Source organism: Equus caballus, chromosome 12 (genome assembly GCF_041296265.1).
Source record: "Equus caballus isolate H_3958 breed thoroughbred chromosome 12, TB-T2T, whole genome shotgun sequence".
Lineage (NCBI taxonomy): Eukaryota > Metazoa > Chordata > Mammalia > Perissodactyla > Equidae > Equus > Equus caballus.
The window spans coordinates 2,595,359-2,622,847 of NC_091695.1; the positions used below are offsets into that span (position 1 = coordinate 2,595,359).

The 27,489-nt window shown below is 56.3% G+C and overlaps 2 protein-coding genes across 18 annotated transcripts in view; one reads left to right on the top strand and one right to left on the bottom strand.

Moving 5' to 3' along the window:
• Positions 1 to 27,489, top strand: part of LDLRAD3 (low density lipoprotein receptor class A domain containing 3) — a 417,721-nt gene that overhangs the window by 77,674 nt on the left and 312,558 nt on the right. The window lies entirely within an intron of this gene.
• LOC138916381 (spermatogenesis-associated protein 31E1-like) lies at positions 18,661 to 22,810 on the bottom strand. Its single transcript, XM_070228624.1, has 5 exons — positions 22,700 to 22,810; positions 22,302 to 22,591; positions 21,466 to 21,526; positions 20,951 to 21,011; positions 18,661 to 20,602 (listed from the first exon to the last, which is right to left on the bottom strand). The coding sequence occupies exons 2-5, from the start codon at positions 22,485 to 22,487 to the stop codon at positions 19,180 to 19,182; spliced, it is 1,731 nt and encodes a 576-aa protein (XP_070084725.1). The 5' UTR covers positions 22,488 to 22,591; positions 22,700 to 22,810; the 3' UTR covers positions 18,661 to 19,179.

Here is a 27,489-nt window from a genome sequence, read left to right on the forward strand (position 1 = left end):
AGACCAAGATGGGAGGGCCTGAGAGGAGCCAGGGTGGTCTGCAGGTGGCAGGGAGGGCAGCCGGGAAGTAGCCATCTTGCTTTCAGCTGGGGACCTGCCATCACGGCCCTGCGCTTGGCTCCCGCTGGAGGGGCCACCATCGGCTTGCTCCCAGCCCTGCTGGAGCCCCGCACGGTCAACCAGCTAAGTGGATTCTGATGATGGTGTTTCACCTTATCGCCGGAACAGTCATCTTCAGTCTCTGCCTTCGCTGTGCTGGCCTGAACCCAGCACCGCTCCCTGCGGCCTCCAAGGTTTTAGGGCTGGAACCTGGAGAAGGAACAGCCTTCCAGATCTGCATCCCCGCAGACGTGCTCGTTGTGCCCGTGCAGACAGTGAGGAACGACTCTCAGTCCAGATGTTGGCATCACAGCATAGGAGAATCCCCAGGTGGTCACCTGGCAGGTACTTAGGGGCGTTTCTGGCTCGTCAGGCTGCACTTGACCTAACACAAGTTTGACCTGACGCAGACCTGCCTGAGAGAGCCCTGGTAGCTGTCTGAAGATGCCAACACCAGTTTCACCCTAGGGAGAGAAATATGAAGTATTCTGAAGCTCTGAATATGAGTTCCCAAGGGCTGTTTGACAAAGAACCACAAACCGATGGCTTAAAACAACAGAAATCTATTCTCTCCCAGTTCTGGAAGCTAGATGTCTGAAGTCACGGTGCTGGTGGACCCTGCCCTCTCGGGGAGCATCTCGGGAGGCTCCTTCCTCGCTTCCTTGCTGGCTTTCCTTGGCTTCTTTGGCTTGCAGATGTAGCACTCCGGTCTGCTTCTGCCGTCACATGGCGTTCTCCCCGGGTGGCTGTCTCTCCGTGCACGTCTCTCTGTGCTTATAAGGACACTCGTCATTGGTCCACCTTAATCCAGTATTACCTCATCTTAACTTGGTTAGATATGCAAAGACCCTATGTCCAAATAAGGTTGCGTTCTCAGGTTCCAGGACACAGCCTCCTGCACTGGGTAATACTGGGCGCACTGGGTCATATTGGGCTCACTGGGTAATATTGGGTGGTCGAGTGCCCAGTGACCAGCAGCTCCCACAGCTGGAGGTCCTGTGCTATGTGGGTTCCCCCCGTGTCTACCTGGGGTGCTTCGATGTTTGATTGAGTCCTCCCTCGACCGCATGGTGGTCAGGGAACAGGACCAGATGTGTCCATAGAGCAGGAGGGGTTTGAAAACCTGGGAAGAGTGCTTTACATAGAAAATAAATAGGTATATGTTTTTGAAAAGTCAGCAATATGTCGTCTTACTTCTGTTACCTGGCATCTTGATTTGGCCACTTCCATGATGAAGAACATACTCTGAACTCTAGGTACTGTGTGTGGCGGCCCATGAGCGCTCTGAGCCTTTAAAGGCTGTGAGAGTGGGTGGGGCCTGCAGATCTGCCCTCCAGCCCACCTGGGAGGAAGGTGGGAGGGTCCTAGCCAGACTGGGCTGTACTCAGGTTTCCTTTGTCCTGCAGAGGACACTAAAAACACGAATTAGTTGCCAATGTTTCTAAATTGGGAACTTGCATAGGAAAATCGAGATTATCAGGTTTTCTTGAAAAATCAGATTTAGCGTTAAGATATTCTCTGCGCTCAGAACCCGCTTCCCTCAGCATCTGTCATGCATCTCTCCGGCCTGCTCATTCTCAGGCCTCCAGTATTTCTTTAATTCCAAGCCACGCATCTTCTCATGGTTCAGATCTCTGAGTCGGTGGGATAGGAGGATGTGGTGTCCCAGTGTAACTGGCCGAGTTTCTCCTTTCCTAGTTGTACATAAAATAGTGGCGTGCCTTGCAGTCAGTGGCGTCTTGGATTCACTGAAGCGGAATTAATTTTCTCGGATTGTTTGCATCTGATGTTTCATCCAAACAGAGAAGCGTGCGTTTTCCTTGGTGGCTGTGCTCGAGGATGGGAGGCAGGGTGCAGAGCAGGGGGTCTGGCTCTGAAGCCACAGGGCCTGGACTGAATCCTGGCTCTGTCACATGTGAGCTGATGGGACTGGGGCAAGGTACTCAGTTTCCTCTTAAATCCCATGGAATTTATTTATTTATTTATTTTAAGGTTATGAAAGTTAACATCCTTGTGAAATTACAGTTGTACATGATTATTAGTCATGTTGTAGGAACACCACTTCACCCCTAGTGCCCTACCCCCACCCCCCTTTCCCCTGGTGACCACTGATCAGTTCTCTTTGTCCATATGTCAACTGCCACCTGTGAGTGGAGTCATACACAGTTCGTCTTTCTCTGTCTGGCTTATTTCACTCAACATAATACCCTCAAGGTCTATCCATGTTGTTGTGAATGGGACGACTTTGTCCTTTTTGATGGCTGAGTAGTATTCCATTGTATATATATACCATATCTTCTTTATCCAATCATCAGTTGCTGGGCACTTAGGTTGGTTCCATGACTTGGCTATTGTGAAGAATGCTGCGATGAACATAGGGGTGCATGGGACTTTTGGAATTGCTGATTTCGGGTTTTAGGATAGATACCCAGTAGTGGGATGGCTGGGTCACAAGGTATTTCTATTCTTAACTTTTTGAGGAGTCTCCATACTGTTTTCCATAGTGGCTGCACCAGTTTGCATTCCCACCAACAGTGTACGAGGGTTCCTTTTTCTCCACAGCCTCTCCAACATTTGTCACTCTTGGTTTTGGATATTTTTGCCATTCTAACAGGTGTAAGGTGATATCTTAGTGTAGCTTTGATTTGCATTTCCCTGATGATTAGTGATGATGAGCATCTTTTCATGTGTCTATTGGCCATCTGTATATCTTCTTTGGAGAAATGTCTGTTCATGTCCCCTGCCCATTTTGTAATTGGGTTGTTTGATTTTCTATTGTTGAGTTGTGTGAATTCTTTGTATATTAGGGAGCTTAACCCTTTGTCGGACAAATAACTTGCAAATATTTTTTCCCAATTAGTGGGCTGTGTTTTTGTTTCACTCCTGTTTTCCCTTGCCTTGAAGAAGCTCTTTAGTCTGATGAAGTCCCATTTGTTTATTCTTTCTGTTGTTTCTCTCATGTGAGGGGTTATGGTGTCCAAAAAGATTCTTTTGAAGCTGATGTCAAAGAGTGTGCTGCTGATATTCTCTTCTAGAAGACTTATTGTTTCAGGCCTAATCTTTAGGTCTTTGATCCATTTTGAGTTTATTTTAGTAAATGGTGAAAAAGAATGGTTGATTTTCATTCTTTTACATGTGGCTGTCCAGTTTTCCCAGCACCATTTGTTGAAGAGACTTTCTTTCCTCCATTGTAGGCCCTCAGCTCCTTTGTCAAAGATTAGCTGTCCATAGATGTGTGGTTTTATTTCTGGGCTTTCAATTCTGTTCCATTGATCTATGCATCTGTTTTTGTAGCAGTACCATGCTGTTTTGATGATTGTAGCTTTGTAGTATGTTTTGAAGTCAGGGATTGTGATGCCTCCAGCTTTGTTCTTCTTTCTCAGGGTTGCTTTCGCAATTTGGGGTCTTTTGTTGCCCCATATGAATTTTAGGATTCTTTGTTCAATTTCTATAAAGAATGACATTGGAATTCTGATAGGGATAGCATTGAATCTGTAGATTGCTTTAGGTAGTATGGACATTTTAACTATGTTTATTCTTCCAATCCATGTGCATGGAATGTCTTTCCATCTCTTTATGTTGTCGTCGAATTCTTTCAAGAAAGTCTTGTAGTTTTCGTTGTATAGATCTTTCACTTCCTTGGTTAAATTTATCCCAAGGTATTTTTTTTGTTGTTGTTGCGACCGTGAATGGGATTGAGCTCTTGAGATCGTTTTCTGTTAGTTCCTCGTTAGCATATAGAAATGCTACTGATTTATGTATGTTGATTTTATACCCTGCAACTTTGCTGTAGTTGTTGATTGTTTCTAATAGTTTTTCTATGGATTCTTTGGGGTTTTCTATATATAAGATCATGTCGTCTGCAAACAGTGAGAGTTTTACTTCTTTGTTGCCTATTTGGATTCCTTTTATTTCTTTTTCCTGCCGAATTGCTCTGGCCAAAACCTCCATTACTGTGTTGAATAAGAGTGGTGAAAGTGGGCACCCTTGTCTTGTTCCTGTTCTGAGAGGGATGGGTTTCACTTTTTGTCCGTTGAGTGTGATGTTGGCTGTGGGTTTGTCATATATGGCCTTTATTATGTTGAGGTACTTTCCTTCTATACCTATTTTATTGAGGGTTTTTATCATAAATGGATGTTGGATCTTGTTGAATGCTTTCTCTGCATCTATTGAGATGATCATGTGGTTTTTGTTTCTCATTTTGTTAATGTAGTGAATCACGTTGATTGACTTGCGGATGTTGAACCATCCCTGTGTCCCTGGTATAAATCCCACTTGATCATGGTGTATAATCTTTTGGATGTATTGCTGTATTCGGTTTGCCAAAATTTTGTTGAGGATTTTTGCATCTATGTTCGTAAGTGATATTGGCCTGTAGTTTTCCTTCTTTGTGTTGTCCTTGTCAGGTTTGGGGATCAGAGTGATGTTGGCTTCGTAGAATGTATTAGGGAGCGCTCCATCTTCCTCTGTTTTCTGGAACAGTTTGAGAAGGATAGGTATTAAATCTTCTTTGACTGGTAGAATTCTCCAGAGAAGCCGTCTGGTCCTGGACTCTTCTTTTTGGGGAGATTTTTGATTACTGTTTCTATTTCTTTACTGTGATTGGTCTATTCAGATTCTCTATTTCTTCCTGATTCAGTTTTGGGAGGTTGTAAGAGTCTAAGAATTTATCCCTTTCTTCTAGGTTGTTCACTTTGTTGGTATATAGTTTTTCATCCTTTGTATTTCTTCGGTATCTGTTGTGATTTCTCCTCTCTCATTTCTGATTTTATTTATTTGAGACTGCTCTCTTTTTTTTAGTGAGTCTGGCTAAGGGTTTGTCGATTTTGTTAATTTTTTCGAAGAACCAACTCTTTGTTTCATTGATCCTTTGTTCTGTCTTTTTTGTTTCAATATCGTTTATTTCTGCTCTAATTTTTATTTCCCTCCTTCTACTGACTTTGGGCTTTGTTTGTTCTTCTTTTTCTAATTCCCTTAGGTGTCATTTGAGGTTGTTTATGTATGATTTTTCTCGCTTATTGAGGTGAGCCTGTATTGCAGTGAATTTCCCTCTTAGGACTGCCTTTGCTGCGTCCCAAATCATTTGGTACAGTGTGTTTTCATTTTCATTTGTCTCCAGATAATGTTTGATTTCTTCTTTAATTTCTTCAATAATCCATTGTTTGTTCAGTAGCATGTTGTTCAGCGTCCACATTTTTGGCCCTTTCCCAGCTTTATTCTTGTAGTTGATTTCTAGTTTCATAGCATTATGATCAGAAAAGATGCTTGATATTATTTCAACCCTCTTGAACTTATTGATGCTTGCTTTGTTTCCCAAGATATGGTCTATCCTTGAGAATGGTCATGTGCGCTTGAGAAGAATGTGTAACCTGCTGTTTTTGGATGAAGTGTTCTGTATATATCTATTCAGTCCATTTTGGATGAAGTGTTCTGTATATATCTATTAAGTCCATCTGGTCTAATTTTTCATTTAATTCTATAATTTCCTTGTTGATTTTCTGTCTGGATGATCTGTCCATTGGTGTTAGTGGGGTCTTGAGGTCCCCTACTATTATTGTATTGCTGTTGATATCTCCTTTTAGTTTTGTCAGTAGTTTCTTTACGAATTTTGGTGCTCCTGTGTTAGGTGCGTATATATTTATAAGTGTTATGTCTTCCTGGTGGAGCGTCCCTTTTATCATTATATACTGCCCCTCTTTGTCTTTCTCTATCTGTTTTGCTTTGAAGTCTACTTTGTCTGATATAAGTATGGCAACACGTGCTTTCTTTTGTTCATTATTAGCTTGGAGTGTTGTCTTCCATCCCTTCACTTTGAGTCTGTGTTTGTCTTTGGGGCTGAGGTGTGTTTCCTGGAGGCAGCATATTGTTGGATCTTGTTCTTTGATCCATCCCGCCACTCTGTGCCTTTTGATTGGAGAGTTCAATCCATTCACATTTAGAGTGATTATTGAAACATGGTGGCCTACTGTTACCATTTTATCACTTGTTTTCCGGTTCTTTTGCATTTTGTCCTGATGGAGAGCTGTTACTTTGTGTTATTGTCCTGCTTATCTCCTTTGTTCTGGATTTTGTAACCCCTTTCCTTTTTTTGATTTTTCAGGAATGAGGTTCTTCCTGAGCATTTCTTGAAGAGCAGGTTTTGTGGCGATGAACTCCCTTAACTTTTGTTTATCTGGGAAAGCTTTTATTTCTCCATCGTATTTGAAGGATATTTTCGCTGGGTAGAGTATTCTTGGCTGCAGGTTTTTGTCCTTCAGAGTTTTGAATATTTCATTCCCATCTCTTCTAGCCTGTAAGGTCTCTCCTGAGAAATCTGCTGATAGCCTTATGGGGTTTCCGTTGTAAGTTATTTTCTCCTGCCTGGCTCCCCTTAGTATTTTCTCTTTGACGTTGACTTTTGGTAGTTTCACTACTCTATGCCTTGGGGTTGGTCTTCTTGCATTGAAAAAGTCTGGAGATCTATTGGCTTCTGTCACACGAAGTTCCATCTCTCTTGCCGAGTTTGGAAAGTTGTCAGCTATTATTTCTTTGAACAGACCTTCTGCCCCCTTCTCCTTCTCTTCTCCCTCTGGGATACCTATAATCCTTATGTTGCATTTCCTAATCGAGTCAAAAAATTCTCGGAGGGTTTCTTCATTTCTTTTTAGTCTTAGTTCTCTCTCCTCCTCTTTCTGCAGCATTTCTATATTCCTAGCCTCCAAATTGCTAATTCTGTCCTCCATATTATCGACCCTACTGTTCAGAGAGTCCAGATTTTTCTCAATCTCCTCCATTGTGTTCTTCATCTCCAGTATTTTGTAGTGTCAAGCTCTTTTGTGGCATAGCTCCTAAACTCATTGAGTTGTCTATCTGAATTCTCTTTTAACTCGTTGAGTTTTTTAATAATGGCAGTGTTGAAATCATCATCATTTAGGTTATAGATTTCGTTGTCTTTGGGATTGTTTTCTGGGTGCTTATCATTTTCCTTCTGTTCTGGAGATTTAATATATTTTTCCATACTGCTTGATGGTGTGGGTTTGTGCCTCCGCATAGAGATAGAGTTTAGTCGCTGCTTCCACTTGTTGCGACTGGTGTGTGTAGGGGGGCAGCTGTTTAGACTGCACCAACCAGGAACCCTGTCAGCTGTTACTGACTGGACCTGGACCCCTCCTCGTAGTCACAGTGGTCCTGTGGGGTCCCTTGTCGGTTGTGGGGGCAATCACAAGGGAGCCTCAGGTTGCTGGTGCCTACTGTTGCAGCCCAGTTAGACGCGCTCCCTCCATGTGGTCTGCAGGGGTGTTATGGGCTTTCCCAGCAGCCGGGAGCAGGATCACCTATAATCGCATCTTTGTCACTGACAGAGCCCACAAGATCACACTTGTCCACTATAGGTCCCAGCAGAGCTATGGGTATCTTCTGCAGTTTGTCGTTAGCTCACTTAGCTGGGCTACTTCTGCCCCAGGGTCTTCCCGCCTTGCGATTGCCAGTCGAGATCTCTCGACTAGTGCTGTGCCAAGGCTTTCGCTGAGGCTGCTGTAGGAACCTGGAGTTCCCCCCTGGGCCACGTAACCTTTTCACCGGAGCTCCACTGTGCCCCACACCACTCTCACGGGATTTCTGGAAGCCCCTTGCCTCGTCTGGGACACGGCCAGAGTCCGTGGGCCTTGCAGGGAATTCTGCTCTAGGGCGCTTCCCGGTGTTCCAAATTCGGGGCGGGCCCTCCCTGCTAATGGCAAGCAGAGGCCTTCCCTGTGGGGGTGGGGGGTGTAGGACCCTGGTGCTTCCCCCTGGGCCGCAGAACTGGGTGCTGGAGCTCCACCCAGTCCCCAAGCACATCCACGGGAAGTCCGGGCACCCCCTGAACCGACCCGTGCAGTGCCGGAAACCGTGAGCCCAGCAGCCGCTGGCGATCTGGTGCCATGCCGGGGAAACCACTCGCTGGGGGCTTCCCTTTGTTATGGTTTCTGGATGTGGTCTCCCTGCTAATGGCGACCAGAGGCTTTCCATGCCAGGGGGGTGCGGGAGCCTGGAGCCTCTGCCTGGGCTGCAGAGCCAGGCGGTGGAGCTGAAGCCCTGTCCCCAAGCACGTCCATGGGAAGTCTGGGCGCCCCCTGCACCGACCCGTGCAGGGCCGGAGACCGTGGGCCCAGCAGCAGCTGGTGGTCTGGTGCCATGCTGGGGAATCTGCTCGCTGGGAGCTTGCCTTTGTTCTGGTTTAAGGGCGGAGCCTCCCTGCTAATGGCGAGTGGAGGCCTTCCCTGCTGGTGGCTGTGGGACCCTGGAGATTCCCCCTGTGCTTAGGTGTAATCACGGGGACGTAGGGCTGTTGTCACCTGTTTCCACCATCGCTCCGCTGGTGAGTGAACACTCCCGCCCTTGGTGTGTGTCGATGCTATGGGGGAGTCCGCTGGAAGAGAGCCTCTTGCAGGTACTCGGCTGTCCAGTGGTCAGTGGTCAGGGGTCGGAGAGTTTTCACCTATTTCCACCTCCTCCCCGGGGGAAGTCAGTCCGCCTTCTGATGTATAGCAACACGAGTCTCTTAGGCGTCTTAAAATGGTATCTGGATATCGCATGTTAATCAGTGAATGTCCAATTAGTTGTACATTCGAAGGGGGATAGACAAAGAAGACCACTCACTCTGCCATCTTGGTCGACATTAGGGCTCTTTTTAAAGACACCAGGGTAGAGTGTGAGGAAAGGGGGCCTCGATCAGGCATTCCCAGGGAAGCCAGCTGTTGGACTGTCACTGTGATGCAGCCTGGGACCTCACGTTACTGCTGATGACAGCAGAAACATAAGGAACACCAATGGGTGGCCAGCAGCTACTCAGAGGAAGGGTCTGTTCTGTGAGTGCCTGGTGGGCTCATCCCACAGGTGGATCTGCAGCCAAAACAGCAGCTGCCTACTGGGATCTGCAGACCAGATGGGGAGCCATTCCTCCTAACTTGGACCCTTGGCTAGGGTATGACTTTGACCAGAGTCCCACATTGCGCTGGACTCCGGGCCTCCTCACAGCCAGCCGCCCAGGTCAGGGACTGACTTGACTCAGGCCTCACGCGGGTTCCCCGAATTGGCCTGCCTCCCAGCTCGGAGAAAGGCTGAGGAGGGCGTGTGGTTCACAACGTAAATCAATCGGAAAAGTCTTCCAGAAAATCGAATGCCGCTGGAACAGTTTGTACAGCAGAGGTGAGCCCGTGGTATCCAAGACAGACCGCCCACCCCAACTTGAGGGTCATTGGAGTATTTCCCTGACATGCGTGATGATTCCTCTCTCTGTTCCTAACCGAAGACGGAAGCGCGGGAAGCGTCTGTGGCTCCGACATTAAGACGAGCTTCAGAAAGTTTCCCTTTGCTCTTCGACTGAATATTCCTTATTTCAGTGGGACCTGGAGAAGCGATGGGAAGGCCAGGAGCACACTGACGTTTCCGTGCTCCCTTCGGATTCAGGGGATTCCGTGATCGTTTCAGCTGGGGATTCTGCGCTAATATTCCCATGAGAAACTGAGGCGGTCTGTTGATTCACAACTAATTGGGGTCCACAGCAAACCGTCAGTTTCTTCTTAATTCAAGGGGAAATCCAGTTCATTCAGGGGACCCGCTCGATCGGTGTGGATCTCTGTGTAATTAACGTTCTCTGGAGACGAAGAACAGAGGGCTCGTGACAGGTTAAAGGTCAGGGGTCTCCTGTCCAGATGCGTTCCGGCAGTGTTTTATTCAGTGTGGTGATCCCCGTCCCTCCCCCGTCCCCAGCACCTGTGCCGCGCGTTAAGGAACGGACCTTTCCTCAGGAAATGGCTCAGATCCAAGATACGGTGTTAGGTTGACTCTCTCTGCCCTGTTTCGCCCTTTCAACCTCCAACCCATGTGGCGTTTCCTCGTGAGATCCTGGAGGCGGGCTCATTTTCACACCTTCACTGCCCGTGATATTTGCTGGGCAGCAAAATTTCAGTTCACCCAAAAACCTTCACAGAGAAGCTCATGGCAGGTTTATTTCTAAGGGGTGAAATGATACAAACCAAAAAATGCCGTCCGGTAGGTAAGCGGTTCAACTCTAGTGGCACTTTGTCTCCTTCCCCCGCGTCCCAGCCTAGGCGCACAGCGTCCCACCGTCCGGTGGTGACCCTACGCGCTCAGCCCCGGCTCCGTTCCCCAGGAGGAGAAGGCAGGTGCAGGAGAGCAGGGCTCTGAGCTCCTCTGGGCAGAGGGGTGAGGGCCCACGGCAGCCTGCGTGCTCCCCACCCGCCCGCCCTCGGAGCCGGGAGCGCAGCCATCCTTGTCGCTGCTGCTCCCGACTGTGACAAGCACGGAGGGACGGGGACGCTGGGCCGAGAGGGATGCGCAGGCCCATCTCCGTGGCAGCTTCAGCAGGGAGAGAAGAAGCTCCCGGGGCGGCGTCCTCACCTATTCCCACCAAGAGCCCAGGGGTGGGGGGGCGGGGCAAGCTTCCTCGCCCTCCGGACTCAGGGCCAGCACTGCCCCACACTCCCCTCCCCACTCTGTGACCTGTGAGCCCGTCTCGACACTCGCTGGAGCCTCTGCAAAGCCCCTCCCTACAGCCCCACAAGTTCAAGGGCCAGAGAACGCAGGAGAGGACAGGCGGGGCCCATCGTGGGCTTGGGGTCTTAGAGGTTTCGCTCCTCTGGAAGGAGCCCAAAGCTTCCGTGTGTTTTTGGGAGGACGGTGTGATGGGGACTTGAGGTGCAATGGGGGAGCTGGGGCGAGGGCGGGTGAGCCACGCTGCCGTCGGCCTCCCCCCCCCCCAGCCCCCCCCCCCCCCCCCCCCGTGGCCCTGTCCCTTCTGGAAGCCAAAGCAGACGCTCAGGAAGGGCGGAGCCTGAGCCCGTTTTTCCCCCTAGCAGGGCACAGACAGAAGCCACGACCTCTAAGGAGAAAACAAGTGTATTGGGGGAAAACTCGGGTAGGAGGACGGCGTTAGCACGGAGGGTGGGATAAGGAGAAGAAGCAGGTTTTCTGTTCGTCCGCTTGCCCATTCGGGGAGAGAAGCGTTCCTACGAGGAAAGGGGTGTGAGGCACAGTCTGCTCATCCCGGGAGACGCAGATCTGAGGACAGCATGGCGGGTAATGGATTGGCTGAGGCAGCTGCCACCCTCAGCCCAGGCTGGCAGGGTTTGGCCGGGGAGCGCGGCTGCCTGGATGGCGAGGTCCGGTCGCCATGGCTGCTCTGATCCATTCCCTCGTATCGGGACAGTTGTGGTGCCTGGAGGTGGGCTGGGGGCTGTCCTCTGCGATTGTTCTCCTCTGCTCTGGGGAGGAGGGCACGTCGTGGTGACAGGTATGTCCGGCTCGCCAGGCCTGAGGTGGGTTTCGCGATGCTTCTGCTGGGAGGCCGGAAGTTCTCGGCCAGCCTCGGTTTCCCTCCCAGGACGCAGACACAGGATGTCACTGTCGATGGCGCCTGAACAGCCCCGCCATCCGACGCCGAGCTGTGTGTGACCCGTGCCCGGCTCTGGGCGGTGGCCGAGGCGGGCTTGCCTTGGCGAGGGGATCCTCTCGCGCTTCCTCCTTGTTGGGCCTCAGGCAGGGCAGGAGGCGTCTCCACATTTTTCTGAGAGGGCCGTCGTGAGGCTCCTCTTCCTTGGCAGGCCGGGGCCGGAGGGGTTTGGTCTCGAGGGTGTCTCCCATGTCCCCGACCTGGCTCCGAGACTGGGACCCTGACTCCCCGTCCGGTGTTGCCACCCCACGGCAGGGCTCTGGTGAGGCCCCAGCCCTACTCTCCTGCCGAGGCTCTTCCCTGGCCGCTGGGGAGCCTGAAGTCGGCCCCCGACGGCCTCGCTCGGCCCCCACGAAGGTCCCACCCCGCCCTTCGCTCTCTGAGAGGCTGCGTGGGGAGGTTGGAGAAGGCGGCCGGCCCTCCTGTCCCGAGAGAGAGGCTTCTGAGGGCCCTCTGCCATGGCCAGGTAGGGTCCCTCCCAGGGCCTTGTGATTTTCCTCACACACAGGTGAGGGAGCAGGGAGGGGACGGGCCAGCCTGGGAACTGATGGTTTTGTCGTCAGAGCTGAGACCTGGTCACCCGGAGGAGGCTCAAGAGGTTCTCCCGCGAAGCGTGCCGAGTCAGCTTGCGAGGGGGCCCCAGCATCCCAGGTGGCTGCGGGGGGCAGAGGGGACCGTGGAAGGGCCGAGGGTTGAGCCTCACATGCTTTCGGAGCCGCAGGCCCCAAGGACAGGAGGGGTAGGCCCCAGCGGAAATTCAGCCCAGACGTGATCGTGTGTGCTTGGAGCATGTGAGGAGGGCGTGGGTCGTCTTGCTCTTCTCCCCAGACCTCCGTGGGCACGCTTTCCGTGATGTCTGTCTCGAGCAGCTTCTGGGCGTCAGGGCTGGCAAGTGAGGGGCTGTCGGTCTCTCCCTCCCTGTTTGTGGGGCCTCCCCAGAAGGAGGCCGCTGGTGGGAGGCAGGACAGGGGCCCTTGCTGGGACCCGAAGCGCGACGGCAAGGGGAAGAACCAGGCCTGGATCGTGTTCCACCGGGAGGGGAACGTTTGAAGGCGACAGCTCCCGCGGCCGTGGCCTGAGTTGGGAAACGGCCAAGACGAGTGAGCTGGAGCCGAGCTCGTGGCCACGGGGCGTAGTGGAGTGGTGGTCAGGGCCGAGGGCGGTTCTGCTGGCAGGGTGGAGGCCCAAGGTCGAGTGCGCTGGGTGAGAAGAGCCAGGGAAAGTGCTGGAGTCGTGGTGAGAGGAGCACCTTGCGCGGGCTTCCCGCGTGGCTGGCGGACTGTAGCAGACGCTGTCTTGCACGCCTCCCCAGGGGAGTCTTGAGATGCGAAGCGATGGGAGCACCCCTTACAAGACAGCCTCCCCGGGGAGCTGCGGGAAACAAGATGCACAAGCTGTAGCCGGGAGCAGAGGGCCCTGGGACGGCAGGGCCGGGCAGGGCCGGGCAGGGCAGGGCAGGGCCGGGCCGGGCCGGGCCGGGCCGGGGCAGGGCAGGCCGGGCCGGGCCAGGCCAGGTGCGGGTGGCCCCTTGAGAGCCACGGCCCTCCCTGGCCCTCCCTTCACTGGACCGAATTCTCCTGCTGTCCCTCCCCCCAGGCCTCTTGCCACCCCCTGGCCCGTGGCTCCCCTCCCAGCTCAGCCCCAAGCTGCCTGTAGCCCTGGGGCACGTCAGAGCCTCTGCGAGGAAGAAGCCCAGGAGAGAAGGGCAATTTTCCTTACCTTGGCGAAAGGGACCTCGGGCCCCCCACTTCTGCCAGGTCCTTCCGGCCAGCTCTGTAAACTAGAAATGAGGGCACCGGGTCACAGCGGTGAAGGCGGGGGCCGAGGGCTCTGGCAGGAGGCTGCGTGCAGTGTGCCTTTAGGGCAGACCGTTTGAGGTCAGACTCTGGAGCCCAGGCACCAGTGCCCAAGGCCACGGGATCCCTGACGGGGATGGCAAGGCTGCTGATGGGTTGAGGTTTGTCGTGGACCGAGTGCTTCAACCTCCACCACAGCCCACGTGCCCCTGCTGGGCAACAGCCTGTTGCGGACGCCTGCCGGCCTGGGCCTTAGTTCCGCGCACAGAATCTGGCAAGGACTCAGGTTTTCCTCTCCTTCCCGGGAGCCTCGCGGAGGGCTCTGTCTCCTGAGGGACAGGCTCTGTCCCTGGCCTCCTCGAGCCCACGGAGCCGGGCGCTCAGGGACAGGAGGTGGAGGCCAGCTCTGGGGCACAGGGCTGAATGGCAGCAGCTTACCTTTCCAAGCTCCCCTTTTCTTCCTGCTCCTGCTGCTCCTCCCTCTCGGCTCCACTTGACGCTGAAATGAGAGAAAAAACAAGAAACTGCGGGGTCTGAGCCCCAAGGCTCCCCGTCCTCTCTCTGGACCAGCCGCAGACGCGCAGCGTTTGTGAGCAGGATGACCGCCTACCCTGAACTCCTGGGGCTCTGGGGCGTCTCTTCCCTTTTACTTCCTTTGGAAGTGGACAACTGAACCCAGAATGGACGTGTGCTGTCTTCCTTCTCTGAGGATCGTAAGCAGGTCCCCGTGTGGGACCAGCGTGCCTCTTCCGTCGCTGTTCCTCTGCTCAAGAAGCGCGTGCACGCGCCTTCTCAGAGGTACAGGATCTTGTGAGCTTCCTCAGGGAGGACTCTGCTTCCTGAGGCTACAGCCCCACTCCAGGTCCTGCCCAGAGGCTCTCGGGGGCTGAGCTGTGCCCTCAGATCGAGCACGACAGAGAAAAGGCCCGCCTGAGACACCTGCCCCGGGGAGGTGGCTGGGGAAGCGGTGCTCAGGGCCTGTCTTCCCACAGACCCCACTCGGCCTCCCGTCCGTGGCCACTGGTCGCTGGCCTCGGGGGCCTTTCCCTGGAGCCCTCTACCACACCGGGACTCCTGCTCGGAGGTCTTCGGACCGAAATCCTTGTGCCCGCTCTCCCCCCTGCCCACGCAACCTGGCTTGTGTCTAGAAGGACGGTGTTCCGTTCTTTCCCATCCCTGGAGTCCCTCCAGTTGATTCAGAGAAGCGGCAATCCCAGTCAAAGAGGAGAGAGACTCGTCTTGGGGTGGGTCTGGGTCCAGGATGTCTTACCTTCCTGACGTTTCTCCTGTTGCCAGGTGGTCGTGAGGGCAAATGCCTCTTGGGGGGGGGAAGAACAGGAGGAAGAGCCCCAGTCCGTACAGGATGCGGAGGATGGTCCCAATCACCCAGGAGGCGGCACTGGAGCTGAAGCAGGTAGCGGCGATGCTTTGTAGACGCAAGATAGGAGTTTCCATATCTCGGATCTGGTCCTACTCTCAGGCAACTGAGCGCTGGGAGTGACTTGGAGATTAGAACCCCACGCCCTCATCATGGAACCGTGGCCGTGTCACGGGGGCTCCTGAGGGGGGGTGGGGCAGGCGAGAGGAGGGCAGGCGATTGGACCCCAGCCCCTGCGCCACCAACTGGCCTCCAACTGCCTCCCTCCACCCTCCCGGGCCTTCTAGACCTTAGCCGGTTTTCTGTTTCTTCCCCCTGGAAGCCGGCTGTCGCCCGGTTCCTTGCGTCTCCTGGATTCTTGGTTCGAAGCCACCTGTCTCAGGGCCTTTGCAAGAAGTCTGCAGCTCTCCCAGGAATTCGGTCTAGTTCCCGGGGACTCACACCCTCACTCTCCTCTGTCCTCAACTCCGATTGTTGTTTCCGCCTCACTTGTTGACTCTGTGTGTGCGTGCGAGGGCACTGAAGTGCTGCCCTCTTAGCTGATGTCAGTCCTACAGTGCGGCGTTCTCGACTCTGCTCACCGCGTCAGACGTGAGATCCTCAGAGCTCCTTGATCTCAGGGCTGAGAGTTGGTCCCCTTTGACCTGCCTCTCCCTCTCCCTCCCGCTCCACAGCCACTGGCCACCACTTTAGTACTCTCCGTGTCTGTGAACTGACCTTTCTCTGGTCGTGTTTGGAGTTCACGTGTTAAGTGAGCCCAGGCGGTATCTGTCTTCCCCTGCCTGGCTTGTTCCCTTGAGCGTAACGCCCGCCAGGTTCGTCGATGTTGTGCCAGTCTCCACTCCATTTGTCCACGTAACAAGCTTTGGGTTTCGTCAGTCTGGAAGTCCCGCTTTATTTTACGCTTATTTGGCTTTGAATATGAGCGTTGTTCTTGTTTCGATCCACCTTTGCCATCTTCACTCAGGACGACTCACCCCAAAATGGAAACTAATCGTTTCTTACTCAACATCAGCATAACCAGAATTCAAGTGACCGCACCTCCCAGTAACGTGTTTCATGTTAGTCGCGTTTCTACTCGTGAAGTGAGAAAGCCTTCAGCAAGACTTAGGGGACGTGCTGGCCACACACACCCAGACACACACACACGCCCATACCTACCGCAGGCGTGGACGCATTTGCACCGACCGATTCGGTACTTTGCAACCAGAGAACTAAGCACATTCTCGTTCTCTCTAAGCTTTTCTGTCGTCTTGACCCTGTTTCTTCTCATTCCGCCCAAGAGAGACCGTCTTCGGTTTCCAGAGTTTGGACGGCTGTGTGGCCCCGCCCGAAGCCGGGCCCGGCTCCAGTGAGCTGAAGTGCTGCTGTTGAGAGCGGACGTTGGGGCCGGGTCCGTGGCCCGGGGGTTGGAGTCCAGTCTCAAGTAGCCCCCTTTCTGGCCTCCCAGGTTTGCCCTCCACGTGTTCTCTTTCTCAGAGTTGGTCTTGCCTTCCCCCTCCCGCCCGCTGCGGGCCCCCGGAGCCTCAAGTCGTGCCTGAAGCTGCAGAAAGAGGGCCCTTGGAGCCCTAGAGGAATTCCCTGGCGACATCATCGGGCATCCCTTTTTCAGTGAGAAGTGGGGGTTCGCTTAGGGGTTGTCGTTTTCGATCCACAGGTTAATTTTTCTGACCTGCTGGACAGGTAGTGCTTAGATGTCCGATTTGATGGTTGTCACACGGCCACACGTACACACACCTACGGGGGGGTACTCTTTTACTTGACAGTAAGGTAAGCTTCCTGACACCCAAAGAATTAAGGTAGACGTTGTTCTTAGGAGCTTAACGTGACGACCGTGTTCCCGGTTCATGAATATGTGCGATCGCAGAAGAACTGGCTTCAGAGGAGCTCTCTCAGCAGCCACCAAAATGATCTTTCAAGTCTTTCTCAACCGTTGAAACCGCTTTCTTCTTCTGAAGTCCAAGAAAGACCTTTTTCTGGGGCCGGGCCTCCTCACTGGGACCCTTGGCTAGGGTCTGACTGTGCCCAGAGTCCCCCGGTGAGGCTCTCGCACACAAGAGCTCTGGACTCCGGGCCTCCTCACAGCCAGCCGCCCAGGTCAGGGACCGACTTGACTCAGGCCTCACGCGGGTTCCCCGAATTGGCCTGCCTCCCAGCTCGGAGAAAGGCTGAGGAGGGCGTGTGGTTCACAACGTAAATCAATCGGAAAAGTCTTCCAGAAAATCGAATGCCGCTGGAACAGTTTGTACAGCAGAGGTGAGCCCGTGGTATCCAAGACAGACCGCCCACCCCAACTTGAGGGTCATTGGAGTATTTCCCTGACATGCGTGATGATTCCTCTCTCTGTTCCTAACCGAAGACGGAAGCGCGGGAAGCGTCTGTGGCTCCGACATTAAGACGAGCTTCAGAAAGTTTCCCTTTGCTCTTCGACTGAATATTCCTTATTTCAGTGGGACCTGGAGAAGCGATGGGAAGGCCAGGAGCACACTGACGTTTCCGTGCTCCCTTCGGATTCAGGGGATTCCGTGATCGTTTCAGCTGGGGATTCTGCGCTAATATTCCCATGAGAAACTGAGGCGGTCTGTTGATTCACAACTAATTGGGGTCCACAGCAAACCGTCAGTTTCTTCTTAATTCAAGGGGAAATCCAGTTCATTCAGGGGACCCGCTCGATCGGTGTGGATCTCTGTGTAATTAACGTTCTCTGGAGACGAAGAACAGAGGGCTCGTGACAGGTTAAAGGTCAGGGGTCTCCTGTCCAGATGCGTTCCGGCAGTGTTTTATTCAGTGTGGTGATCCCCGTCCCTCCCCCGTCCCCAGCACCTGTGCCGCGCGTTAAGGAACGGACCTTTCCTCAGGAAATGGCTCAGATCCAAGATACGGTGTTAGGTTGACTCTCTCTGCCCTGTTTCGCCCTTTCAACCTCCAACCCATGTGGCGTTTCCTCGTGAGATCCTGGAGGCGGGCTCATTTTCACACCTTCACTGCCCGTGATATTTGCTGGGCAGCAAAATTTCAGTTCACCCAAAAACCTTCACAGAGAAGCTCATGGCAGGTTTATTTCTAAGGGGTGAAATGATACAAACCAAAAAATGCCGTCCGGTAGGTAAGCGGTTCAACTCTAGTGGCACTTTGTCTCCTTCCCCCGCGTCCCAGCCTAGGCGCACAGCGTCCCACCGTCCGGTGGTGACCCCACGCGCTCAGCCCCGGCTCCGTTCCCCAGGAGGAGAAGGCAGGTGCAGGAGAGCAGGGCTCTGAGCTCCTCTGGGCAGAGGGGTGAGGGCCCACGGCAGCCTGCGTGCTCCCCACCCGCCCGCCCTCGGAGCCGGGAGCGCAGCCATCCTTGTCGCTGCTGCTCCCGACTGTGACAAGCACGGAGGGACGGGGACGCTGGGCCGAGAGGGATGCGCAGGCCCATCTCCGTGGCAGCTTCAGCAGGGAGAGAAGAAGCTCCCGGGGCGGCGTCCTCACCTATTCCCACCAAGAGCCCAGGGGTGGGGGGGCGGGGCAAGCTTCCTCGCCCTCCGGACTCAGGGCCAGCACTGCCCCACACTCCCCTCCCCACTCTGTGACCTGTGAGCCCGTCTCGACACTCGCTGGAGCCTCTGCAAAGCCCCTCCCTACAGCCCCACAAGTTCAAGGGCCAGAGAACGCAGGAGAGGACAGGCGGGGCCCATCGTGGGCTTGGGGTCTTAGAGGTTTCGCTCCTCTGGAAGGAGCCCAAAGCTTCCGTGTGTTTTTGGGAGGACGGTGTGATGGGGACTTGAGGTGCAATGGGGGAGCTGGGGCGAGGGCGGGTGAGCCACGCTGCCGTCGGCCTCCCCCCCCCCCCCCCCCCCCCCCCCCCCCCCCCCCCCCGTGGCCCTGTCCCTTCTGGAAGCCAAAGCAGACGCTCAGGAAGGGCGGAGCCTGAGCCCGTTTTTCCCCCTAGCAGGGCACAGACAGAAGCCACGACCTCTAAGGAGAAAACAAGTGTATTGGGGGAAAACTGGGGTAGGAGGACGGCGTTAGCACGGAGGGTGGGATAAGGAGAAGAAGCAGGTTTTCTGTTCGTCCGCTTGCCCATTCGGGGAGAGGAGCGTTCCTACGAGGAAAGGGGTGTGAGGCACAGTCTGCTCATCCCGGGAGACGCAGATCTGAGGACAGCATGGCGGGTAATGGATTGGCTGAGGCAGCTGCCACCCTCAGCCCAGGCTGGCAGGGTTTGGCCGGGGAGCGCGGCTGCCTGGATGGCGAGGTCCGGTCGCCATGGCTGCTCTGATCCATTCCCTCGTATCGGGACAGTTGTGGTGCCTGGAGGTGGGCTGGGGGCTGTCCTCTGCGATTGTTCTCCTCTGCTCTGGGGAGGAGGGCACGTCGTGGTGACAGGTATGTCCGGCTCGCCAGGCCTGAGGTGGGTTTCGCGATGCTTCTGCTGGGAGGCCGGAAGTTCTCGGCCAGCCTCGGTTTCCCTCCCAGGACGCAGACACAGGATGTCACTGTCGATGGCGCCTGAACAGCCCCGCCATCCGACGCCGAGCTGTGTGTGACCCGTGCCCGGCTCTGGGCGGTGGCCGAGGCGGGCTTGCCTTGGCGAGGGGATCCTCTCGCGCTTCCTCCTTGTTGGGCCTCAGGCAGGGCAGGAGGCGTCTCCACATTTTTCTGAGAGGGCCGTCGTGAGGCTCCTCTTCCTTGGCAGGCCGGGGCCGGAGGGGTTTGGTCTCGAGGGTGTCTCCCATGTCCCCGACCTGGCTCCGAGACTGGGACCCTGACTCCCCGTCCGGTGTTGCCACCCCACGGCAGGGCTCTGGTGAGGCCCCAGCCCTACTCTCCTGCCGAGGCTCTTCCCTGGCCGCTGGGGAGCCTGAAGTCGGCCCCCGACGGCCTCGCTCGGCCCCCACGAAGGTCCCACCCCGCCCTTCGCTCTCTGAGAGGCTGCGTGGGGAGGTTGGAGAAGGCGGCCGGCCCTCCTGTCCCGAGAGAGAGGCTTCTGAGGGCCCTCTGCCATGGCCAGGTAGGGTCCCTCCCAGGGCCTTGTGATTTTCCTCACACACAGGTGAGGGAGCAGGGAGGGGACGGGCCAGCCTGGGAACTGATGGTTTTGTCGTCAGAGCTGAGACCTGGTCACCCGGAGGAGGCTCAAGAGGTTCTCCCGTGAAGCGTGCCGAGTCAGCTTGCGAGGGGGCCCCAGCATCCCAGGTGGCTGCGGGGGGCAGAGGGGACCGTGGAAGGGCCGAGGGTTGAGCCTCACATGCTTTCGGAGCCGCAGGCCCCAAGGACAGGAGGGGTAGGCCCCAGCGGAAATTCAGCCCAGACGTGATCGTGTGTGCTTGGAGCATGTGAGGAGGGCGTGGGTCGTCTTGCTCTTCTCCCCAGACCTCCGTGGGCACGCTTTCCGTGATGTCTGTCTCGAGCAGCTTCTGGGCGTCAGGGCTGGCAAGTGAGGGGCTGTCGGTCTCTCCCTCCCTGTTTGTGGGGCCTCCCCAGAAGGAGGCCGCTGGTGGGAGGCAGGACAGGGGCCCTTGCTGGGACCCGAAGCGCGACGGCAAGGGGAAGAACCAGGCCTGGATCGTGTTCCACCGGGAGGGGAACGTTTGAAGGCGACAGCTCCCGCGGCCGTGGCCTGAGTTGGGAAACGGCCAAGACGAGTGAGCTGGAGCCGAGCTCGTGGCCACGGGGCGTAGTGGAGTGGTGGTCAGGGCCGAGGGCGGTTCTGCTGGCAGGGTGGAGGCCCAAGGTCGAGTGCGCTGGGTGAGAAGAGCCAGGGAAAGTGCTGGAGTCGTGGTGAGAGGAGCACCTTGCGCGGGCTTCCCGCGTGGCTGGCGGACTGTAGCAGACGCTGTCTTGCACGCCTCCCCAGGGGAGTCTTGAGATGCGAAGCGATGGGAGCACCCCTTACAAGACAGCCTCCCCGGGGAGCTGCGGGAAACAAGATGCACAAGCTGTAGCCGGGAGCAGAGGGCCCTGGGACGGCAGGGCCGGGCAGGGCCGGGCAGGGCAGGGCAGGGCCGGGCCGGGCCGGGCCGGGCCGGGGCAGGGCAGGCCGGGCCGGGCCAGGCCAGGTGCGGGTGGCCCCTTGAGAGCCACGGCCCTCCCTGGCCCTCCCTTCACTGGACCGAATTCTCCTGCTGTCCCTCCCCCCAGGCCTCTTGCCACCCCCTGGCCCGTGGCTCCCCTCCCAGCTCAGCCCCAAGCTGCCTGTAGCCCTGGGGCACGTCAGAGCCTCTGCGAGGAAGAAGCCCAGGAGAGAAGGGCAATTTTCCCTACCTTGGCGAAAGGGACCTCGGGCCCCCCACTTCTGCCAGGTCCTTCCGGCCAGCTCTGTAAACTAGAAATGAGGGCACCGGGTCACAGCGGTGAAGGCGGGGGCCGAGGGCTCTGGCAGGAGGCTGCGTGCAGTGTGCCTTTAGGGCAGACCGTTTGAGGTCAGACTCTGGAGCCCAGGCACCAGTGCCCAAGGCCACGGGATCCCTGACGGGGATGGCAAGGCTGCTGATGGGTTGAGGTTTGTCGTGGACCGAGTGCTTCAACCTCCACCACAGCCCACGTGCCCCTGCTGGGCAACAGCCTGTTGCGGATGCCTGCCGGCCTGGGCCTTAGTTCCGCGCACAGAATCTGGCAAGGACTCAGGTTTTCCTCTCCTTCCCGGGAGCCTCGCGGAGGGCTCTGTCTCCTGAGGGACAGGCTCTGTCCCTGGCCTCCTCGAGCCCACGGAGCCGGGCGCTCAGGGACAGGAGGTGGAGGCCAGCTCTGGGGCACAGGGCTGAATGGCAGCAGCTTACCTTTCCAAGCTCCCCTTTTCTTCCTGCTCCTGCTGCTCCTCCCTCTCGGCTCCACTTGACGCTGAAATGAGAGAAAAAACAAGAAACTGCGGGGTCTGAGCCCCAAGGCTCCCCGTCCTCTCTCTGGACCAGCCGCAGACGCGCAGCGTTTGTGAGCAGGATGACCGCCTACCCTGAACTCCTGGGGCTCTGGGGCGTCTCTTCCCTTTTACTTCCTTTGGAAGTGGACAACTGAACCCAGAATGGACGTGTGCTGTCTTCCTTCTCTGAGGATCGTAAGCAGGTCCCCGTGTGGGACCAGCGTGCCTCTTCCGTCGCTGTTCCTCTGCTCAAGAAGCGCGTGCACGCGCCTTCTCAGAGGTACAGGATCTTGTGAGCTTCCTCAGGGAGGACTCTGCTTCCTGAGGCTACAGCCCCACTCCAGGTCCTGCCCAGAGGCTCTCGGGGGCTGAGCTGTGCCCTCAGATCGAGCACGACAGAGAAAAGGCCCGCCTGAGACACCTGCCCCGGGGAGGTGGCTGGGGAAGCGGTGCTCAGGGCCTGTCTCCCCTCCCACAGACCCCACTCGGCCTCCCGTCCGTGGCCACTGGTCGCTGGCCTCGGGGGCCTTTCCCTGGAGCCCTCTACCACACCGGGACTCCTGCTCGGAGGTCTTCGGACCGAAATCCTTGTGCCCGCTCTCCCCCCTGCCCACGCAACCTGGCTTGTGTCTAGAAGGACGGTGTTCCGTTCTTTCCCATCCCTGGAGTCCCTCCAGTTGATTCAGAGAAGCGGCAATCCCAGTCAAAGAGGAGAGAGACTCGTCTTGGGGTGGGTCTGGGTCCAGGATGTCTTACCTTCCTGACGTTTCTCCTGTTGCCAGGTGGTCGTGAGGGCAAATGCCTCTTGCGGGGGGGGAAGAACAGGAGGAAGAGCCCCAGTCCGTACAGGATGCGGAGGATGGTCCCAATCACCCAGGAGGCGGCACTGGAGCTGAAGCAGGTAGCGGCGATGCTTTGTAGACGCAAGATAGGAGTTTCCATATCTCGGATCTGGTCCTACTCTCAGGCAACTGAGCGCTGGGAGTGACTTGGAGATTAGAACCCCACGCCCTCATCATGGAACCGTGGCCGTGTCACGGGGGCTCCTGAGGGGGGGTGGGGCAGGCGAGAGGAGGGCAGGCGATTGGACCCCAGCCCCTGCGCCACCAACTGGCCTCCAACTGCCTCCCTCCACCCTCCCGGGCCTTCTAGACCTTAGCCGGTTTTCTGTTTCTTCCCCCTGGAAGCCGGCTGTCGCCCGGTTCCTTGCGTCTCCTGGATTCTTGGTTCGAAGCCACCTGTCTCAGGGCCTTTGCAAGAAGTCTGCAGCTCTCCCAGGAATTCGGTCTAGTTCCCGGGGACTCACACCCTCACTCTCCTCTGTCCTCAACTCCGATTGTTGTTTCCGCCTCACTTGTTGACTCTGTGTGTGCGTGCGAGGGCACTGAAGTGCTGCCCTCTTAGCTGATGTCAGTCCTACAGTGCGGCGTTCTCGACTCTGCTCACCGCGTCAGACGTGAGATCCTCAGAGCTCCTTGATCTCAGGGCTGAGAGTTGGTCCCCTTTGACCTGCCTCTCCCTCTCCCTCCCGCTCCACAGCCACTGGCCACCACTTTAGTACTCTCCGTGTCTGTGAACTGACCTTTCTCTGGTCGTGTTTGGAGTTCACGTGTTAAGTGAGCCCAGGCGGTATCTGTCTTCCCCTGCCTGGCTTGTTCCCTTGAGCGTAACGCCCGCCAGGTTCGTCGATGTTGTGCCAGTCTCCACTCCATTTGTCCACGTAACAAGCTTTGGGTTTCGTCAGTCTGGAAGTCCCGCTTTATTTTACGCTTATTTGGCTTTGAATATGAGCGTTGTTCTTGTTTCGATCCACCTTTGCCATCTTCACTCAGGACGACTCACCCCAAAATGGAAACTAATCGTTTCTTACTCAACATCAGCATAACCAGAATTCAAGTGACCGCACCTCCCAGTAACGTGTTTCATGTTAGTCGCGTTTCTACTCGTGAAGTGAGAAAGCCTTCAGCAAGACTTAGGGGACGTGCTGGCCACACACACCCAGACACACACACACGCCCATACCTACCGCAGGCGTGGACGCATTTGCACCGACCGATTCGGTACTTTGCAACCAGAGAACTAAGCACATTCTCGTTCTCTCTAAGCTTTTCTGTCGTCTTGACCCTGTTTCTTCTCATTCCGCCCAAGAGAGACCGTCTTCGGTTTCCAGAGTTTGGACGGCTGTGTGGCCCCGCCCGAAGCCGGGCCCGGCTCCAGTGAGCTGAAGTGCTGCTGTTGAGAGCGGACGTTGGGGCCGGGTCCGTGGCCCGGGGGTTGGAGTCCAGTCTCAAGTAGCCCCCTTTCTGGCCTCCCAGGTTTGCCCTCCACGTGTTCTCTTTCTCAGAGTTGGTCTTGCCTTCCCCCTCCCGCCCGCTGCGGGCCCCCGGAGCCTCAAGTCGTGCCTGAAGCTGCAGAAAGAGGGCCCTTGGAGCCCTAGAGGAATTCCCTGGCGACATCATCGGGCATCCCTTTTTCAGTGAGAAGTGGGGGTTCGCTTAGGGGTTGTCGTTTTCGATCCACAGGTTAATTTTTCTGACCTGCTGGACAGGTAGTGCTTAGATGTCCGATTTGATGGTTGTCACACGGCCACACGTACACACACCTACGGGGGGGTACTCTTTTACTTGACAGTAAGGTAAGCTTCCTGACACCCAAAGAATTAAGGTAGACGTTGTTCTTAGGAGCTTAACGTGACGACCGTGTTCCCGGTTCATGAATATGTGCGATCGCAGAAGAACTGGCTTCAGAGGAGCTCTCTCAGCAGCCACCAAAATGATCTTTCAAGTCTTTCTCAACCGTTGAAACCGCTTTCTTCTTCTGAAGTCCAAGAAAGACCTTTTTCTGGGGCCGGGCCTCCTCACTGGGACCCTTGGCTAGGGTCTGACTGTGCCCAGAGTCCCCCGGTGAGGCTCTCGCACACAAGAGCTCTGGACTCCGGGCCTCCTCACAGCCAGCCGCCCAGGTCAGGGACCGACTTGACTCAGGCCTCACGCGGGTTCCCCGAATTGGCCTGCCTCCCAGCTCGGAGAAAGGCTGAGGAGGGCGTGTGGTTCACAACGTAAATCAATCGGAAAAGTCTTCCAGAAAATCGAATGCCGCTGGAACAGTTTGTACAGCAGAGGTGAGCCCGTGGTATCCAAGACAGACCGCCCACCCCAACTTGAGGGTCATTGGAGTATTTCCCTGACATGCGTGATGATTCCTCTCTCTGTTCCTAACCGAAGACGGAAGCGCGGGAAGCGTCTGTGGCTCCGACATTAAGACGAGCTTCAGAAAGTTTCCCTTTGCTCTTCGACTGAATATTCCTTATTTCAGTGGGACCTGGAGAAGCGATGGGAAGGCCAGGAGCACACTGACGTTTCCGTGCTCCCTTCGGATTCAGGGGATTCCGTGATCGTTTCAGCTGGGGATTCTGCGCTAATATTCCCATGAGAAACTGAGGCGGTCTGTTGATTCACAACTAATTGGGGTCCACAGCAAACCGTCAGTTTCTTCTTAATTCAAGGGGAAATCCAGTTCATTCAGGGGACCCGCTCGATCGGTGTGGATCTCTGTGTAATTAACGTTCTCTGGAGACGAAGAACAGAGGGCTCGTGACAGGTTAAAGGTCAGGGGTCTCCTGTCCAGATGCGTTCCGGCAGTGTTTTATTCAGTGTGGTGATCCCCGTCCCTCCCCCGTCCCCAGCACCTGTGCCGCGCGTTAAGGAACGGACCTTTCCTCAGGAAATGGCTCAGATCCAAGATACGGTGTTAGGTTGACTCTCTCTGCCCTGTTTCGCCCTTTCAACCTCCAACCCATGTGGCGTTTCCTCGTGAGATCCTGGAGGCGGGCTCATTTTCACACCTTCACTGCCCGTGATATTTGCTGGGCAGCAAAATTTCAGTTCACCCAAAAACCTTCACAGAGAAGCTCATGGCAGGTTTATTTCTAAGGGGTGAAATGATACAAACCAAAAAATGCCGTCCGGTAGGTAAGCGGTTCAACTCTAGTGGCACTTTGTCTCCTTCCCCCGCGTCCCAGCCTAGGCGCACAGCGTCCCACCGTCCGGTGGTGACCCCACGCGCTCAGCCCCGGCTCCGTTCCCCAGGAGGAGAAGGCAGGTGCAGGAGAGCAGGGCTCTGAGCTCCTCTGGGCAGAGGGGTGAGGGCCCACGGCAGCCTGCGTGCTCCCCACCCGCCCGCCCTCGGAGCCGGGAGCGCAGCCATCCTTGTCGCTGCTGCTCCCGACTGTGACAAGCACGGAGGGACGGGGACGCTGGGCCGAGAGGGATGCGCAGGCCCATCTCCGTGGCAGCTTCAGCAGGGAGAGAAGAAGCTCCCGGGGCGGCGTCCTCACCTATTCCCACCAAGAGCCCAGGGGTGGGGGGGCGGGGCAAGCTTCCTCGCCCTCCGGACTCAGGGCCAGCACTGCCCCACACTCCCCTCCCCACTCTGTGACCTGTGAGCCCGTCTCGACACTCGCTGGAGCCTCTGCAAAGCCCCTCCCTACAGCCCCACAAGTTCAAGGGCCAGAGAACGCAGGAGAGGACAGGCGGGGCCCATCGTGGGCTTGGGGTCTTAGAGGTTTCGCTCCTCTGGAAGGAGCCCAAAGCTTCCGTGTGTTTTTGGGAGGACGGTGTGATGGGGACTTGAGGTGCAATGGGGGAGCTGGGGCGAGGGCGGGTGAGCCACGCTGCCGTCGGCCTCCCCCCCCCCCACCCCCCCCCCCCCCCCCCCCCCCGTGGCCCTGTCCCTTCTGGAAGCCAAAGCAGACGCTCAGGAAGGGCGGAGCCTGAGCCCGTTTTTCCCCCTAGCAGGGCACAGACAGAAGCCACGACCTCTAAGGAGAAAACAAGTGTATTGGGGGAAAACTCGGGTAGGAGGACGGCGTTAGCACGGAGGGTGGGATAAGGAGAAGAAGCAGGTTTTCTGTTCGTCCGCTTGCCCATTCGGGGAGAGAAGCGTTCCTACGAGGAAAGGGGTGTGAGGCACAGTCTGCTCATCCCGGGAGACGCAGATCTGAGGACAGCATGGCGGGTAATGGATTGGCTGAGGCAGCTGCCACCCTCAGCCCAGGCTGGCAGGGTTTGGCCGGGGAGCGCGGCTGCCTGGATGGCGAGGTCCGGTCGCCATGGCTGCTCTGATCCATTCCCTCGTATCGGGACAGTTGTGGTGCCTGGAGGTGGGCTGGGGGCTGTCCTCTGCGATTGTTCTCCTCTGCTCTGGGGAGGAGGGCACGTCGTGGTGACAGGTATGTCCGGCTCGCCAGGCCTGAGGTGGGTTTCGCGATGCTTCTGCTGGGAGGCCGGAAGTTCTCGGCCAGCCTCGGTTTCCCTCCCAGGACGCAGACACAGGATGTCACTGTCGATGGCGCCTGAACAGCCCCGCCATCCGACGCCGAGCTGTGTGTGACCCGTGCCCGGCTCTGGGCGGTGGCCGAGGCGGGCTTGCCTTGGCGAGGGGATCCTCTCGCGCTTCCTCCTTGTTGGGCCTCAGGCAGGGCAGGAGGCGTCTCCACATTTTTCTGAGAGGGCCGTCGTGAGGCTCCTCTTCCTTGGCAGGCCGGGGCCGGAGGGGTTTGGTCTCGAGGGTGTCTCCCATGTCCCCGACCTGGCTCCGAGACTGGGACCCTGACTCCCCGTCCGGTGTTGCCACCCCACGGCAGGGCTCTGGTGAGGCCCCAGCCCTACTCTCCTGCCGAGGCTCTTCCCTGGCCGCTGGGGAGCCTGAAGTCGGCCCCCGACGGCCTCGCTCGGCCCCCACGAAGGTCCCACCCCGCCCTTCGCTCTCTGAGAGGCTGCGTGGGGAGGTTGGAGAAGGCGGCCGGCCCTCCTGTCCCGAGAGAGAGGCTTCTGAGGGCCCTCTGCCATGGCCAGGTAGGGTCCCTCCCAGGGCCTTGTGATTTTCCTCACACACAGGTGAGGGAGCAGGGAGGGGACGGGCCAGCCTGGGAACTGATGGTTTT

What these genes read in the sequence shown, in the direction of transcription:
- LOC138916381 (XM_070228624.1), bottom strand. Translation starts at nt 22,487, where the DNA reads ATGGAAACTCCTATCTTGCGTCTACAAAGCATCGCCGCTACCTGCTTC. An exon ending in ACAGGAGAAACGTCAGGAAG is followed by an intron (nt 21,527 to 22,301) that starts GTAAGACATCCT and finishes CTCTCATTTCAG; the next exon opens with CGTCAAGTGGAGCCGAGAGG. An exon ending in CCGAGGTCCCTTTCGCCAAG is followed by an intron (nt 20,603 to 20,950) that starts GTAGGGAAAATT and finishes TGTTTCCCGCAG; the next exon opens with CTCCCCGGGGAGGCTGTCTT.